Source organism: Brachyistius frenatus, unplaced genomic scaffold (genome assembly GCF_029030835.1).
Source record: "Brachyistius frenatus isolate BFR_SWC_R1_liver_20210118 unplaced genomic scaffold, ASM2903083v1 Contig_60, whole genome shotgun sequence".
Classification (NCBI taxonomy): Eukaryota; Metazoa; Chordata; class Actinopteri; family Embiotocidae; genus Brachyistius; species Brachyistius frenatus.
Window position 1 is genome coordinate 1,314,515 of NW_027210659.1, and position 14,030 is coordinate 1,328,544.

The 14,030-nt window shown below is 37.4% G+C and overlaps 1 protein-coding gene across 2 annotated transcripts in view; it reads left to right on the forward strand.

The window, feature by feature from the left end:
• The first annotated feature begins 1,023 nt into the window (after positions 1–1,023).
• Positions 1,024–14,030, forward strand: part of ppil2 (peptidylprolyl isomerase (cyclophilin)-like 2) — a 28,868-nt gene continuing 15,861 nt past the window's right edge. The window contains exons 1-12 of one of the 2 annotated variants that reach the window (XM_069705959.1): positions 1,024–1,167; positions 1,349–1,398; positions 1,933–1,978; positions 2,120–2,182; positions 2,585–2,636; positions 3,761–3,812; positions 5,236–5,327; positions 5,745–5,834; positions 5,933–6,008; positions 6,132–6,292; positions 10,246–10,321; positions 11,151–11,257. In XM_069705959.1, coding sequence (XP_069562060.1) covers positions 1,136–1,167; positions 1,349–1,398; positions 1,933–1,978; positions 2,120–2,182; positions 2,585–2,636; positions 3,761–3,812; positions 5,236–5,327; positions 5,745–5,834; positions 5,933–6,008; positions 6,132–6,292; positions 10,246–10,321; positions 11,151–11,257 — 897 coding nt within the window. In that variant the 5' untranslated portion in view covers positions 1,024–1,135. The remainder of the gene's footprint in view (positions 1,168–1,348; positions 1,399–1,932; positions 1,979–2,119; positions 2,183–2,584; positions 2,637–3,760; positions 3,813–5,235; positions 5,328–5,744; positions 5,835–5,932; positions 6,009–6,131; positions 6,293–10,245; positions 10,322–11,150; positions 11,258–14,030) is intronic. The other variant, XM_069705960.1, reaches the window with a different exon arrangement.

A 14,030-nucleotide genomic window follows, 5' to 3' on the forward strand; every position in this document is an offset into this window, starting at 1 on the left:
GTGTTTGGCTACATGACATGTGAGCGAAATAAGCAGTCAACATCATGGCTGAGTATTTCCACCTGGAACTGTAGTGACAGTCTGACACTGATTCAGACAAATGGAGTTACTTGTGTCACATACAGAAGGAGCCAGTGCTGTAAGCTTCGTGTCATGGAGCTAGCAGCGGAGGCGAGGACAGATATATAGGTTGGAATATTTGCATATTTATAATTCTGCACGAGGCAAAGGTGTAGAGTTACATCTGACATTAGGGGGATTCACAATATGTAATTTTGATGAACAGAGATGAGTTTTGGAGGTTTAATCCTGCAGGGCAACTTCGGATATATACATGTATAATGGTGGTGATAGTTTTTTTTTTGTATTATGTGCATACTTGCAATTTGAAAAATGAGCAGACCATTTCCAAGAAGTTAAAGCAAGATTGTTTTTACGTAGTACAGTTTACTTATGTCTGGTTAGAGTGAATGTAAGAGAAGTAAGATCATGATAGAAATCTAAAAATGCAAGGGAAAGATCGTGTCTTTGGTTTTGAGCCAGCAAAGAACCATAGATCTGGGGCACTCAGGAAAGCTATCCAAAAAACCTGTGTTAATCAGAGCATGGTTGAATACATTTTAAGCATTCTTCTGTAATATTTTTAACCAGTTTTAATCGAGTTTTCTTTGTATGATATGCAGAGGCAAAATGGGTAAAACGTTTTTTTCTTTTTTATTACAGTTGCACCTTTTCTCCGGTAGATGGCGGCAGAGTGCAGTTGTCACAAGTGTTGTACTACATGTACCGATAAAAAGGATGATAATGATTATGATTAACAAACAACTTAAGTCAGGATATATACTTTTTTAGAATACGTTTTTGTTTCGTTATTATTATTTGTCCTTTGTTTTTTTGTTTTTTATAGAGTGAGCAAAAGGTAGACCTGCACTCCATTACAGTTGATGGCGGTAATGCACCATAACGTTATTTGCCTACCGCCATTGAAACAGGAAGAAGCCGAAGAAGAAGCGGAACGAGAAGAAATAGACGACGAGGAAGACAACAAACTTAAGTCTGAAAAGCGAACAGTGTTCTTCATCATAGTCTGCCATTTTATTGTAGATAATTGGTCAGACCTACACAAAAACTAAAAATGGGGAAGCGACAGCACCAAAAAGATAAAATGTAAGTACCAAAGCTGCCTTTATCTCTGAAACATGCTTCTTCCTGTTGGTAGTTTAGCTAACGTTAGCTCGTAACGACCTAGCTAGTTAAAGCGCATAAACACATTTTTGGCGCTATCTTCATCTTCAGGTTGTTTAATTGTCTTTTCCTGTTTCACATGTGTGTTTTATCCTCCTTACAGGTACATAACATGTACAGAGTACACGAACTTTTATGGAGGGAAGCGAAATGGTGAGTTGTTTATTGCTGAACCGCTCCAGCATAACTGCTACTTTTAAAACTAAATAAATCCATGAAGTCACCGGTTGTCTTTTATATAGAAATATATATATATATATATGCATTATTACACTAAATATGTATATATATATATTTAGTAATATATATATATATATATATATATATATATATATATATATATATATATATATATAAAACCGGTTGTCTTTTATATAGATATATATATATATATAGTGTAATAAGTGTATATATATATAGTGTATATATGTATGTGTGTACTTCTTCAGTGTGATTTCACCGGGAACTAGTGCGTTAGTATTAGGAAAACAAGGTGGAGCAAATAAACTCACAACTTATCTTGTACCACAACCCTATCTAGTTTTGCCTGAAGAGTAATAATGTGTAATGCAACTGCAGTTACTCTAAACTAGCAACTCATTTCTTAAAAATGTCTTTAAAATCATGTAGATGTACAGAATTGATCTTTTTTGGGGGGGTTTTCCTTTTATGATTTTACTTTCCCAGAAATTCCACAGGCGAACTTCAGACGACTTTCATTCGACCACTGCAGGTAACAAGAGGCTTGTTTATCATCATGTCTGTCAAAATAATGTTCTAGCTTTGAATCTATGAATCTATCTATCTATCTATCTATCTATTATGGAGTACTTGTTTTATTCTGACTGAACTATTTTTTTCTGAAACTTTTCAGCTTGTCCCTTCAGCCGTTTGAATATCCTGTCTGTACTGAGGAAGGAGTCGTCTTTGACCTGCTGTGAGTATGGTGCTGATTTTAAAAAAACAAGGTTTGCATCACTGTCCATTGTCATTGAGTATTCATGTAATACCCGGAGACATTAGACAAACCCTCCAAGAAACACGGCTGTGATTATCTCACTTGTCACTCAAACCAATCAAATACCAACTGTGTTTTTTACACTTCTTTTACTTTATTGGTGGTGTGACTATTAGGATAATTTATCTGTTGTACAATTCTTATTTTTTTTCACCTCAACACTGGTCTGACTAAACTAAATAGTTCATATAACGGAAATGTTGTTCTTGATAATGAATGTTTATTGGTTAAAAACATTTGATCTTAAATGCATTATTGTATCTCATTGTTTACCTCTTGTGTGACCGAAATACTCTTTTCCTTTCTACCTTTTTGTTTTAGGAGCATTGTACCATGGATTAAGAAGTACGGTACTGATCCGAGCACTGGAGAAGTAAGAAAACACTAATTGATCCATAATTGCTCATATTTAAAGATGTGGCAAAAATTACCTCAAAAGAAAAAAGAAATGCAGAACTTTCTCAGAAATGAGCTTAAAACAGACAATATTTGTAATCCACTCTTCTTTATTTTAGAGTGAATAGAACAGATACTACATTGCTTTTGATTTTTGGTGTAACATTAAAAACGTCGTCAGCAGTGAGTCAAACCATTTGACTCCTGGCCACCCGGTTTCTGCACACTGCAGAATCTAAATATTGATAGTATGCCCCCCCCCCAAAAAAAGAAATATATATATATAATTTATAATTTTTATATACTGTATATAGAAACCGTGAAAAAAAAAACCTTTATTTTACAATTGAAATTGTTTTTTTCGTAATGTGATTTCCCCCACCGTTTAGCGAGGGTTCACTCCGTTTAAACTACTCCTTTGTTTTCATTTTCGGTTGTGCTGATGTTAAACACCCTAATAATAATAATAATAATAATAATAATAGCAACAGTAGTTTCAGCACCAGACTGTTTAGAGATGGTCTTGTAGCCTTAACCCTGAACATACACTGTAATTTGTTTCTTCCTTATCTCCTTTGACGACTCTCTTTTTTTTCTCTTGTCCATGGTCAGTGAATTCAACACAATGATACCAAACATAACAATGAGAATATAATTGAAGACAGTAGTCTTTAGTTATCACCACTTCCAAGGTGTATCAATAATTTTGTCTTTGTTAGAGTAAGTAAGAATTCTTCTCTCCTCAGCCTCTTGGGTTTTAAAGCTTGGCATATCAACAGGTAAAGGGGGCATCCTTCATAATTCGGTGTCATCCACGAACAGTCATGTGAAGTGTCATGTAGTTATTCTGTAATAATTATCAAAAAAGCTGAATTTAAAACAAAGAATATCCTTGCCTTGACAAACATCGGCACACTTCACACCATATTCGTCAAGCTTTCCCTTTAAGTCTCTTTAAGGTTGTTAAAATAAACCCTCACACATACATGCACATATATGTATCAATGAGTCAAATGGGAATATTTTGGACTGTGATATGTGTGAGATCCATCAGCAATATTCTTAAATTTTTGGAAATTAAATTTTTCTTCTTTCTAACAGAAACTGGAAGCGAAGTCCCTCATCAAACTCAACTTCGCCAAGAACAATGATGGTAAATATTCTTGTGTTTTAATATACTTCAGCCATGAAAGAAATTTAAACAATGGCAATAATAAGTGGAAAATGTCATTTAGAGTAAGCTTAATTTCTCAGATCCCAATAACCAAACTAAGCTAGTAGTAAAGACTATAAAGGCTAAACCACATTTCTCTTACTGCATTGTTGTGTGACAGCTGCTTGAAAAGAAAGATTTGATTTAAAAAAAAAAAAAAAAAATCAGAGGGTCATTTTTTTGGGTGGGAAACATCAAATTAAAGCAAGTCGAGGGATATGCGTGAGAAGTGATGTAATTCAGCAGAGAGCACAGGATCCTGTAGGTACGGCTTCACTTTGATGTTCAGGACTACGAAGGTAGTTCACGTCTTACGGGTGGAAAACATTGCACCAAACCTGCTCCACAGCAGGTCAAGTTTGAGTTAACAGATTGTAAATGTACAAAAATCACTGCTTACTGACCAATCTTGGAAAATGCCATCATCATCATCATCATCATCATTATTAATAAAAGATCCAGTGGAGCTCGCAGTGCAGATATTGAGAGGATTTCTGTGGAGGGCAAAGCATTCAGAGACCAGCAAACCTCAATTTTGTAGGATGACCTCAGTGTAGAAAAGCATTAAGACACAGAATCTAAGTCTCATAAAAAAATCATCAGGGAAGGACAGAGACTAATTGATGCACTAAATCCTTGTACTTTAAATTATGAAAGTAAACCTACTTTCAACTCTTTAAGGGTATTTTGCACATCTGTAAACTCAGCTCATGTAACACACAGTTTTACATTAACACATACATTAGTAATTTTTATAATATTATATTGCACATTACACATACTGTTTAAACTATGGACATTTGGACTAGTACATTTTTTTTCTACGTCATTGAGAAATTTGTTTTCTTTTTCTCTTGTCAATTTTTTATGTTATTTACCACAACACCAAACCAAATCTGTTTATATCTGAAAATGTACTTTTTGGCAATAAATCCAATTCTGATCCTGAAGAATACATATAATGCAACACGATAATTTAACGGAATGTAAATATAGTCAGATGTACTCATGCCCTAATGATGGGGCGATGATATTGTAAAGCTTTTGAGTTCCACCTTCACACAGTTGGTGATTGTGTTACTTTCAGCCTGGATTATGCGCCTAACTTCCTCATATTTGTGTAATATTCTAGTTTTATATAGTTAATATGCCGCTTCCATGTGAATATGCTCATAGCCCTGGATTGACTTAGCAACCACTAACCACCGGCATGTGACTGCTTACTGTGATTACTTATATTTAAGCCAGATAATGTAAAGCTATTTGGGGGTAGGTTGTACCTGCTTTGGAGTACAGGCCTCTGATTTAGAGCGACTGCCACTAAACGTGCTGCTTTTTTTAAAATGTTTAAATTTTGTTCCAGGAAAGTATCACTGCCCGGTTCTGTACAACGTCTTCACAAACAACTCTTACATTGTCACCAACAAGATCACTGGGAACGTGTTTTCTTATGAGGTTGGTGAACTCGCTCTCGTTTGCCGCATTGATCCCCATATAGATACTTTAATTTAAATAAAGACGCACAGAGAGGTTATTGATTCTAGTGTGATGCAGTACGGATTCTCAGTTCACATGGTCTCGCACTAAATTAGTGGCATACAACAAAGATTTTTTTCCTAAAAAACTTGGGTTTACATACTGTACAAGACCTTAGAAGGTCCTCTGTTTTTACAAATACATTTTAAAAAGTAGTATCTGCTTTTCAAACATGTTTTCATTCTTATCCTGGAAAAACAAACCTGCCAAAATTTGTCTTACTGCTATTGAGCTGCAGTTAAAAATGAATGAAAAGAAACATTTGACCTATTCCTGTCTGTGATATTGGTAACCAAGATAGGATTTGTTTTCCTAAATATTTCTGTCTCTACTCAGGCTGTTGAGCAACTAAACATTAAGACCAAAAGTTATAAAGATCTGCTGACAGATGAGCCCTTTACCAGAAAGGATCTCATCACCCTTCAGGTGGGTTGTTTCTTGGTTTGCAAAGTTGAAAGCACATTTTTGGAGGGAAAATGACCATTGGTTTTGATGATCTAATTTGCTTTGTTTTGTCTTTGTAGGACCCAACAAACCTGGACAAATTCAACATTTCCAATTTCTTCCACGTAAAAAACAACCTGAAAGTCCTGGATCCAGGTATCAATATGTTATTTTTTTGTTTACTTGCTTGTGATGGGGAAATTATCACCAAACGTCTTTTTGTTAAGTACTTATCAGCAATATAAATGTGCTTTTGGTTTCCTTTCTGGCACCGTTAAGATGAGGAAAAGGCCAAACTGGACCCAGCGTACCACCTGAATAGCACCAATCTGGAGACCAGGGAGACTTTAGCTGAGCTTTACAAAGACTACAAGGGGGATCAGCTACTGGCTTCTACCATGAAGGGGCCAGAGGCCAAGAAGACGGACAAACTAAACGCTGTAAGCAAAAACATTGTGTTGCATAATCATACACCTGAAAAAGCTCTTGTCCTTTACAATATAATTTCTTCCAATAGGAGTGATAGTTGAGAGTATCTGGACATCCAAAACACTGTAGTTGCTCGTAAAGCGTGTTTAAAATACAAAACATATGTACTCAGACTGACATCTTTCACGTCTTGTGTGACAACAAGCCAAATTTGGGTATGATTTGGCTCAAGTGTTTATTTGCTCCAATACCTTATTTAACGCTGAAATGAATCTTAATGTGGATCCAGGAAGCTCTTATTTGGTTACATATTAAAGAGTTCAGTTCAAACTCACATTAGTTTCAGTGTAGCTTAATTCCATGTTAGATTGCACACAAAAAACCACTAGTTCCCTTTTGATTAGAGGAGAAAACCTTACCAATTTTCTTGTTTACTCGATAACATGAAGATGCATCTGTTGTAATTCCAATTCAGTAGCTGCTATGATTAAGCGCCGTAGCACTTTTAGGAGTTTTTTTGTCCGTGTGGACTCAAAAAGTTCGAGACCTCGGAAATGTAATTTATCACAACAATTTATCAGTGTCCACTCACTGCTTTTTTCTGGAGCTTTCAATCATACCACATAGTATCTAAGCTTCTTAACTGACATTAATTTTCTCAATCAGGTTTTGGCTGGACAACAGCAGCAGAGCCAGCTTAATAAACACGACTTAAGTAACCTATTTAAATGACACTGCTGGGTGGCTACATGCAGCAGCTTCCTGTATCAATGTTAAATTTAAAGCCCTCTACTATTTCATACACAGTCCAGCCATTACTAAGGTTTTGAATAAGTTTGACCTCGTCATGTTTATATGCATTTGACTTCTAAAGGGCAATTAACCTGTGGTATGTAGTTACCAACCTGGCTCCAAGTACCCAGGCTTTTCTTTCTGTTATTTGGTTTAACTAAACCTAACAAACAAACAAACCACGCAGAGCGGTCACATGACGGTGGTCACAAAGTCATCCTTGGGTTTGCCAGTCTAGTTATGCGTGCCTTCATTTTAAGAGGAGTGGTATTTGCAACATATGAACAGGCAGCAGAGCATCATATTTTATCAATGAAGAGCAAAGTAGATTATTAGAAAAAAATACAAAGATGTTATTAATCCAGGCTAAAAGCAGGGCGAAGCTGCCAACTGTAAAAAAAAACATCTGGTAAAAATAGGTGAATAATTTGCATATAATATCACTGCCCTTTCACAAGTACATCTGACTATAATTACATTCCATTGAATTAACGTGTTGCCTAATAATGATTAACGTGTATTCTTATTTTGCATTCAACATTTTTAGCCTTTTTCTTTCAACTGCAAAGTCAGTATTGTCAAATGGACTAGTGAGCAAGTAAGGAATCGATATAAAAACCATTTCAAACAAGCTTGCTTTCATGTTTTATGAGTGGAAGGATTTGGTGCTTAAATCAGTCTCTGTTGTGGGATGATATCGGTATACACACAACAAAAAATATAAACTCAACCCTTTTGTTTTTGCTCTCAAATGTAGTTCTGAAATTTGTTGAAATCTGTGTTAGTGAGCAATTCACTCTTTGCCAAGACACCTGACAGATGCCGATTTAACAACGTGATAGTTGGTCATGGTTACACAACACCATGCCACAGATGTCGCAGGTTATGAGAGAACGTGCAATTGGCACGGTGACTGAAAGGAATGTCCACCAGAACTTGTGACGAGCTCCTGAGGCCGATTTGTTTTCGTGCCGTTAATTCGCCATCATCGCCTCACATGATAATTACTGAGCCCATGTTTGCAAGGATCTGTACAGATTTTCCCGTAACCTGAAAACAACCCAGTTCTTGCAACGGCCTGCATACTTATCAGACATGTTACCCATTCAGCATGTTTGAGATACGACGGTATTTTCCTATTCCTAAACATCATCCAGCAACTTGATACACTCATCGAAGAGGAGTGGACAAGCATTCCACTGGGAACAATAAACAACCTCATCCATTTTATGGGAATGAGATGTGGTAAATTGTGTCGTGTGCAGCATAAGTTATAACGGTGAACCCTGGGTCACCGTTACCCTTTTAACCCCAGATGATTGGTAGCACAGACCTCTCGTTAAAGATGTAGGTTTTACTTTGCACACAGGAGGGAGCCAAACGGTCAGTAATACATTGTGGGCAACAAGATAAACCTACATCTGGAAACGGAACAAATATATTTTTTTACAGTGATATGGGGGAAGTATTGTAAATGTAAAATGATAGAAATTTAAGCATATGTAAATAAAACCCAACAAAACAAGACCCCCCACACACACACACACACACACACACACACACACACACACACACACACACACACACACACACACACACACACACACACACACACACACACACAATAAGAACACGACGGTCTGAACCCGAGTGACTGCGAATGTCAGAAGGCCTCGTTTAAATATGCAGTGTGTTTATTTTCTTTTATAAAAAACCTTTTTAAATAATTAATGCAACCTACTTGCAGGCGTGCTCTCAGTCATCATAAATCATGATAAGTCAGGTTTAACAGTGGAGAGACAAACACACACCACCGTGTAACTAAAGGTCAACTGTGATCATGTAATTACCACGACTGTCCTTGAAGACATGAAGTCTAATTGAATTCGAATGCTGTCTCGACCTCTTTTCCTTTTAGCTCTGCTTCGATACTACGTCATGTCTCGTTTTTTTTTTTTAGTTGCTTTCCATCTCGAGTTCAGAGCCGAGGTGAAGCTTTGACAGTATCTGTGAAAGCGGGAAATATAGGTCAGACGGAGCGCACTAGGTAAAGTCTGCGCTTTCACAAGAACTAGAGCAGAAGAAGGCTAAACCGGGACCGTAGAGTAGACGCCAGCTTTTGAAATCCATTTTCACTTCTCAGCTTTCATCTTCACTCAGTTTTATTCTCTTGACTTCAATAACTCCTCCAGTCTCACTGCATCACTGGTGGTATTGTTTGGGGTATATATCGCCACTGAGCAAATATATTCTACTAGAATTTAAGATCAACTAACCCTATCTTGGAGCATTTCCAATGCTCCTAAATTATGAGACGGTATAAATCTTTCCCAGCTTAGGCGGGAGCTCTGCTCTTATACAAGCTAAAGCTGCAGAGGCTGTCATTAAGCTAGTTTGCACTTGATGTATCGCTCGTTGAAAACAAGAGGACCAGCCAAGTACGGGGCTGGAAAGAGATGCGGTGGAGTAGAGGATGAAGATTCAGGCCTACCCCGGTTGGAGTGCCTTTGAGCAGAAAAACCTGTTATAGGTATACAGACTAGGACAAATTTATTGGTACAGAATTGTCTCTGAAATAACGTAAAACTGATGAAAGTCACATCCATCATTGTATTTCATATTTAATACAAATACTAACTAGACTTTTGATTCTACAGAATGAACACTGAGAGATTTCAGTCCCCCCCTCCACCGCCCATTTTGAGAATCGTCTTGTGGTGGTGGATGGAGAGGTGTGTAGCTGATGTGCAGGCGGAGACTCTTGCATTTTAGTGGGGAACTAAAGTTGCCCAAAATGAATTAATTTGAAGAGGAAATGAATGCAAATGTAATGTTTAGTTAAGGTGAAACCAAGTGATTTTATTTACTCAGGCATGCCATGGAAGAGCAGCTTCATCAGCTTGTTTACATTGAGGTCACTCCTTTAGTCCGTCTCGACAAATTTCACAGCACCAAAGCAGCCCCTTTGCAGATCGCATTTCCTGATGCATTCACCTTACCCATATGTAATTTAGCAAATTAAGATACATCTTGAAAACAATGATATCCTCTAAAGCACATTGCAGACTCAGCTTTTTCGTGCATGAACTTTTTCTGGCCCCCAGGGCTGTTGGGTCAGTGGTTATGTTGAACCCCAGCAAGACTTTAAAGTTATCTTCCTCTTTTCCTCCAGGCCCACTACTCCACAGGCAGAGTTTCTGCCTCCTTCACCTCCACAGCCATGACTCCTACAACAATACATGAAGCAGGCAAGTGAACGTCTCAGGACTCCTCCTTCCTCCTCCTCTCCCAGCAGGTTCTTAACGGAAAGAAACATTCATCTCTTCTGACTTTTGTTGCTTTAACCTTTACTCATCCAGGGAGAACTGGCTAGTCATGTGTGCTCTTTTTGTAGCAAAGTTCAGTTTCGTGCTTGCATGGTTACATGCAGCTGCAAGTGGGAGCTGCTCGTTTCCACTGCATTTTCCTCTGTCCGCCGCTGAGCTGCTCCATGGGAGGGATTTGCTGTGAGACTACTGAATATTAGGTTCAGTAAACTTCAGACAAAGACAAAATTTGGATTTAGTGACCTAGTTCAGGTTTCTGAAAAATTCTGGTATATGGCGCTTAGTCCAAGTAAGCATGTGTCGTTCTTGCAGTATATCAGACAAAGTGTTGCAGTGAAATTCAGGAAATAATTTGTATTTTAGCTGCCTATGTCTATGCTGTAATTTCCAGTTTTGTTATTCCTCACCACATGAGATACAGTTTTAAGATTGAGTTAGATTGGGTAAATTGAACAATATTGTTTAAATATATATATAATAAAAAAAAAAAAAGCCGTTTGGATTGAAGATTGTTCAGCGGAGAAAAACTCTCACCCATAAATCTAAACGATAGCCTGAACTCCAGAGGCTTGGAGTTTTTTTTAAAGGTCGGCGACATCACCTGCAGCAATATCCAGATTAGAATCATAAACAGTCAATAAAATCATAGGATTGTTCTTACAATGTTTGATTTGCCAGCCATAATCTTAAATAGTAAAGTAAACTGTAAAGAATCATTTTGTTTCACTAAATTGGTATTTTTCTTGTACAGATGCTATTGCAGATGACACCGTGCGATACCAGTACGTGAAGAAAAAAGGTTATGTCCGTCTATGCACAAACAAGGGAGACGTGAATCTGGAGTTGCACTGCGATAAGGTAAAAAACACACATTGACGCATATAAAACAATCATAAGAGCAGCTGGAAGAATTACTGCTGAAGATAATTGTAGCATTGATAATTGTAGCCTTCAGAGGCTAAGTTTCTAGTCGTGTTGGAAGGATTTTCAAAAGATAATAAGAAGCTGTTTTTATTTTTTATAAAAAAAAATATATATTATCATAGTTTTATAAATACAGCCATTAGTTAATTTTAAGGCTCTCAAATAATAGTGTTGTGACCTAGGTTTGGCCTGAGCAGGCGGTCAAATTGTATATAGGTTTACTCATCCAAAACTGAAATCAACCTTTTGCAGAATTTGTACTAAAAGTTGCCACGTTTAAATCTTGGCAAAAAAAATATATATATATATTCTTTCTTGTCTACCACCTTTTTAAGGTCATATGTGAGGGTTCCAGAGAGAACAGCATGAACTCAAGGAATGTATTTCTGCCCTTGTAACCGGACGCTTCATGTGCTCGGTTTTTCATTGGCTTCCGAGCCGTCGAATCAGAATAATGAGAGGAAAGTTGCAGCGGTTAGACGACCTGCCCTCCGTGCCCCACATCTTCCTCCACCCCACCTTCTTCCCCAGTGGTTTCCATTCAAGATCGCAGCTCTATTTGTGGCCCGCTTATGAATTAATGAGTGCAGCTTCCCTGTCACATACACTCTCGGTCACAAAGATCCAGAGCCCACCTCCCTGTGAAGTGCCCATTTTGCTTACCCAGCGTTAGATGCCTCTACTGTCCCTGCTCTTGTCGAAGTTTGGATGATGCGACCTGTACACTAGTCACACATAATATCAAAGAAGACAACAGCTTGGTTATATTCAAAAGCCTTGATACAGTTGATGAGCCTTATCTGTTTGGGGTAAAATAGCACGATTCTTGGATTAAAAAAAATAGATTTTGGATGATTAAAATGTAAATTTAGATATGAATCTAAATATTTTACTTATTTCCTTTTAATGGCTACTTTAAAACAAATAACTGAAAATGAATAGACTGAAAGGGCTTATAGTTTGCCTCTATCTTGAAAATATATAACATATTCAGATTTATGGTATAATGTAGAAAGTGATATTCCTTGATAGTTGCTCCATTATTAGATTTTGTAAAAGTAAAATATGAAAACCAGGGATCTACATAAGCTATTAAGAAGCTCCTAAAATGCCCCAAATTCTGGAAGAATATAATGCAAGTTGATTTAAATATAATATGGATATTTGATGGAATCATTTTAATCTGTTTTATATCCTTCATCCTTTTATTTTGTGTTAATTGCTTTGTGAAAAGAGAGTCTGTTAGCATATGTGAATTGGGACATTTTCTACATTTTTCTTCTGTCTAAGCATGTTTCTAAATTGGTCTGTATTTTTTACCTTCACAGACTCCACACGCAAACAAACACAAAAACACGCGTGCTTAAATAACCATCATTACAGGACAGCAACAGCAAAAGACAGTTGTATATTTTGATGTCACGCATTTTATTCGCAGATGTAATAGCAATGTGTTGTGCCAGACTGCTTGTCCTTTGACAGCTATTCGTATGTGTTGTTTTCCCTTTGCAAAATATATTTGATGGCTAATATTTTTAGAGATCAATCATGTTTTGTGTGAACAACCAGAAAGCCTCTGGGTACTCAAATCTTTTGAAAAGCTGTGTTTCATAATAGAGGGGAAAAAGAAGCAAAGCTTTGAACCCTAACAGTAAAATTGAGACGTAGGTGGAAATGAGACCAGTGGAGCTTTGAAGAACCGGTCGCACACCAGAAGCCAGCGAATAAAAATAGGTTTTGCAAAAGCATCTGTTGATTCTTGGAAACCAGCAACCATCGTTGCCAAGGGGAAAAAGTTAGTTTTATACACGCGCACGCGCACACACACACACACACACACACACACACACACACACACACACACACACACACACACACACACACACACACACACACACACACACACACGTTCAGGTTGTAGGTTGTCACACCTCAGTGGTTCTGAGGTGACAAGAACTCCTGGTGGCAGGCAGATGGAGTGTTCCTTAAGGTTGTTGATGTTAATAACAGTCGTAGTCATTATCAAAGCCACGCCTCCTGCTTAGGGGACAATTAACTGCCTTATTGCACAGAGTGCCAGTCCAAATTTGATTCTATCTGTTGGCGTTTTGTAATGATTTGTTCCCAAGATGCAAAAATTTAGAAGCAAACAAAGAAATGTAAGAGCACAGTTTAAAAAAAAAAAAAAGTTAAGTAAAAAAGTATATGCACAATTACACTGCATGTATTTTTATGCTTCTTCTCTTTGGATGCAATTATGGTGTGGGACTATGGAAGTGGAAGATTCTCGTATCTGCTCTCACTAGGCAGGAGTCATAAAATACTGACAAAGCTTTACAGTACAGTGTAGCGTCAACCAACAGTGAATGTCACCCATTGATTTATGATGTTTATTTTTCGAATTAATGACAGGATTATTTTCAAAATGGACCGGCAGAAAACTAGTAAGAAGGAGCGACTGAGGCTAGCAAAACCGAAATAAATCGTGGTGAAATTTTGACATTCGGTTTTAAGAGACCAGTTTAATTGGGAGACTATGGAGCCAGATGCTTTTTTGGAGCCAACCTCCAGCGGCACCTGGTGGTATTGCAGTTCAAGGCACTTCGACGTCAGGCCTCATTTTTCAGACCTGGAAGCTACGCCCACTTTTATATACAGTCAATGTTTTTTCCCACTCTCTGTTTGGTGCATTTAAAAAGGGATACAT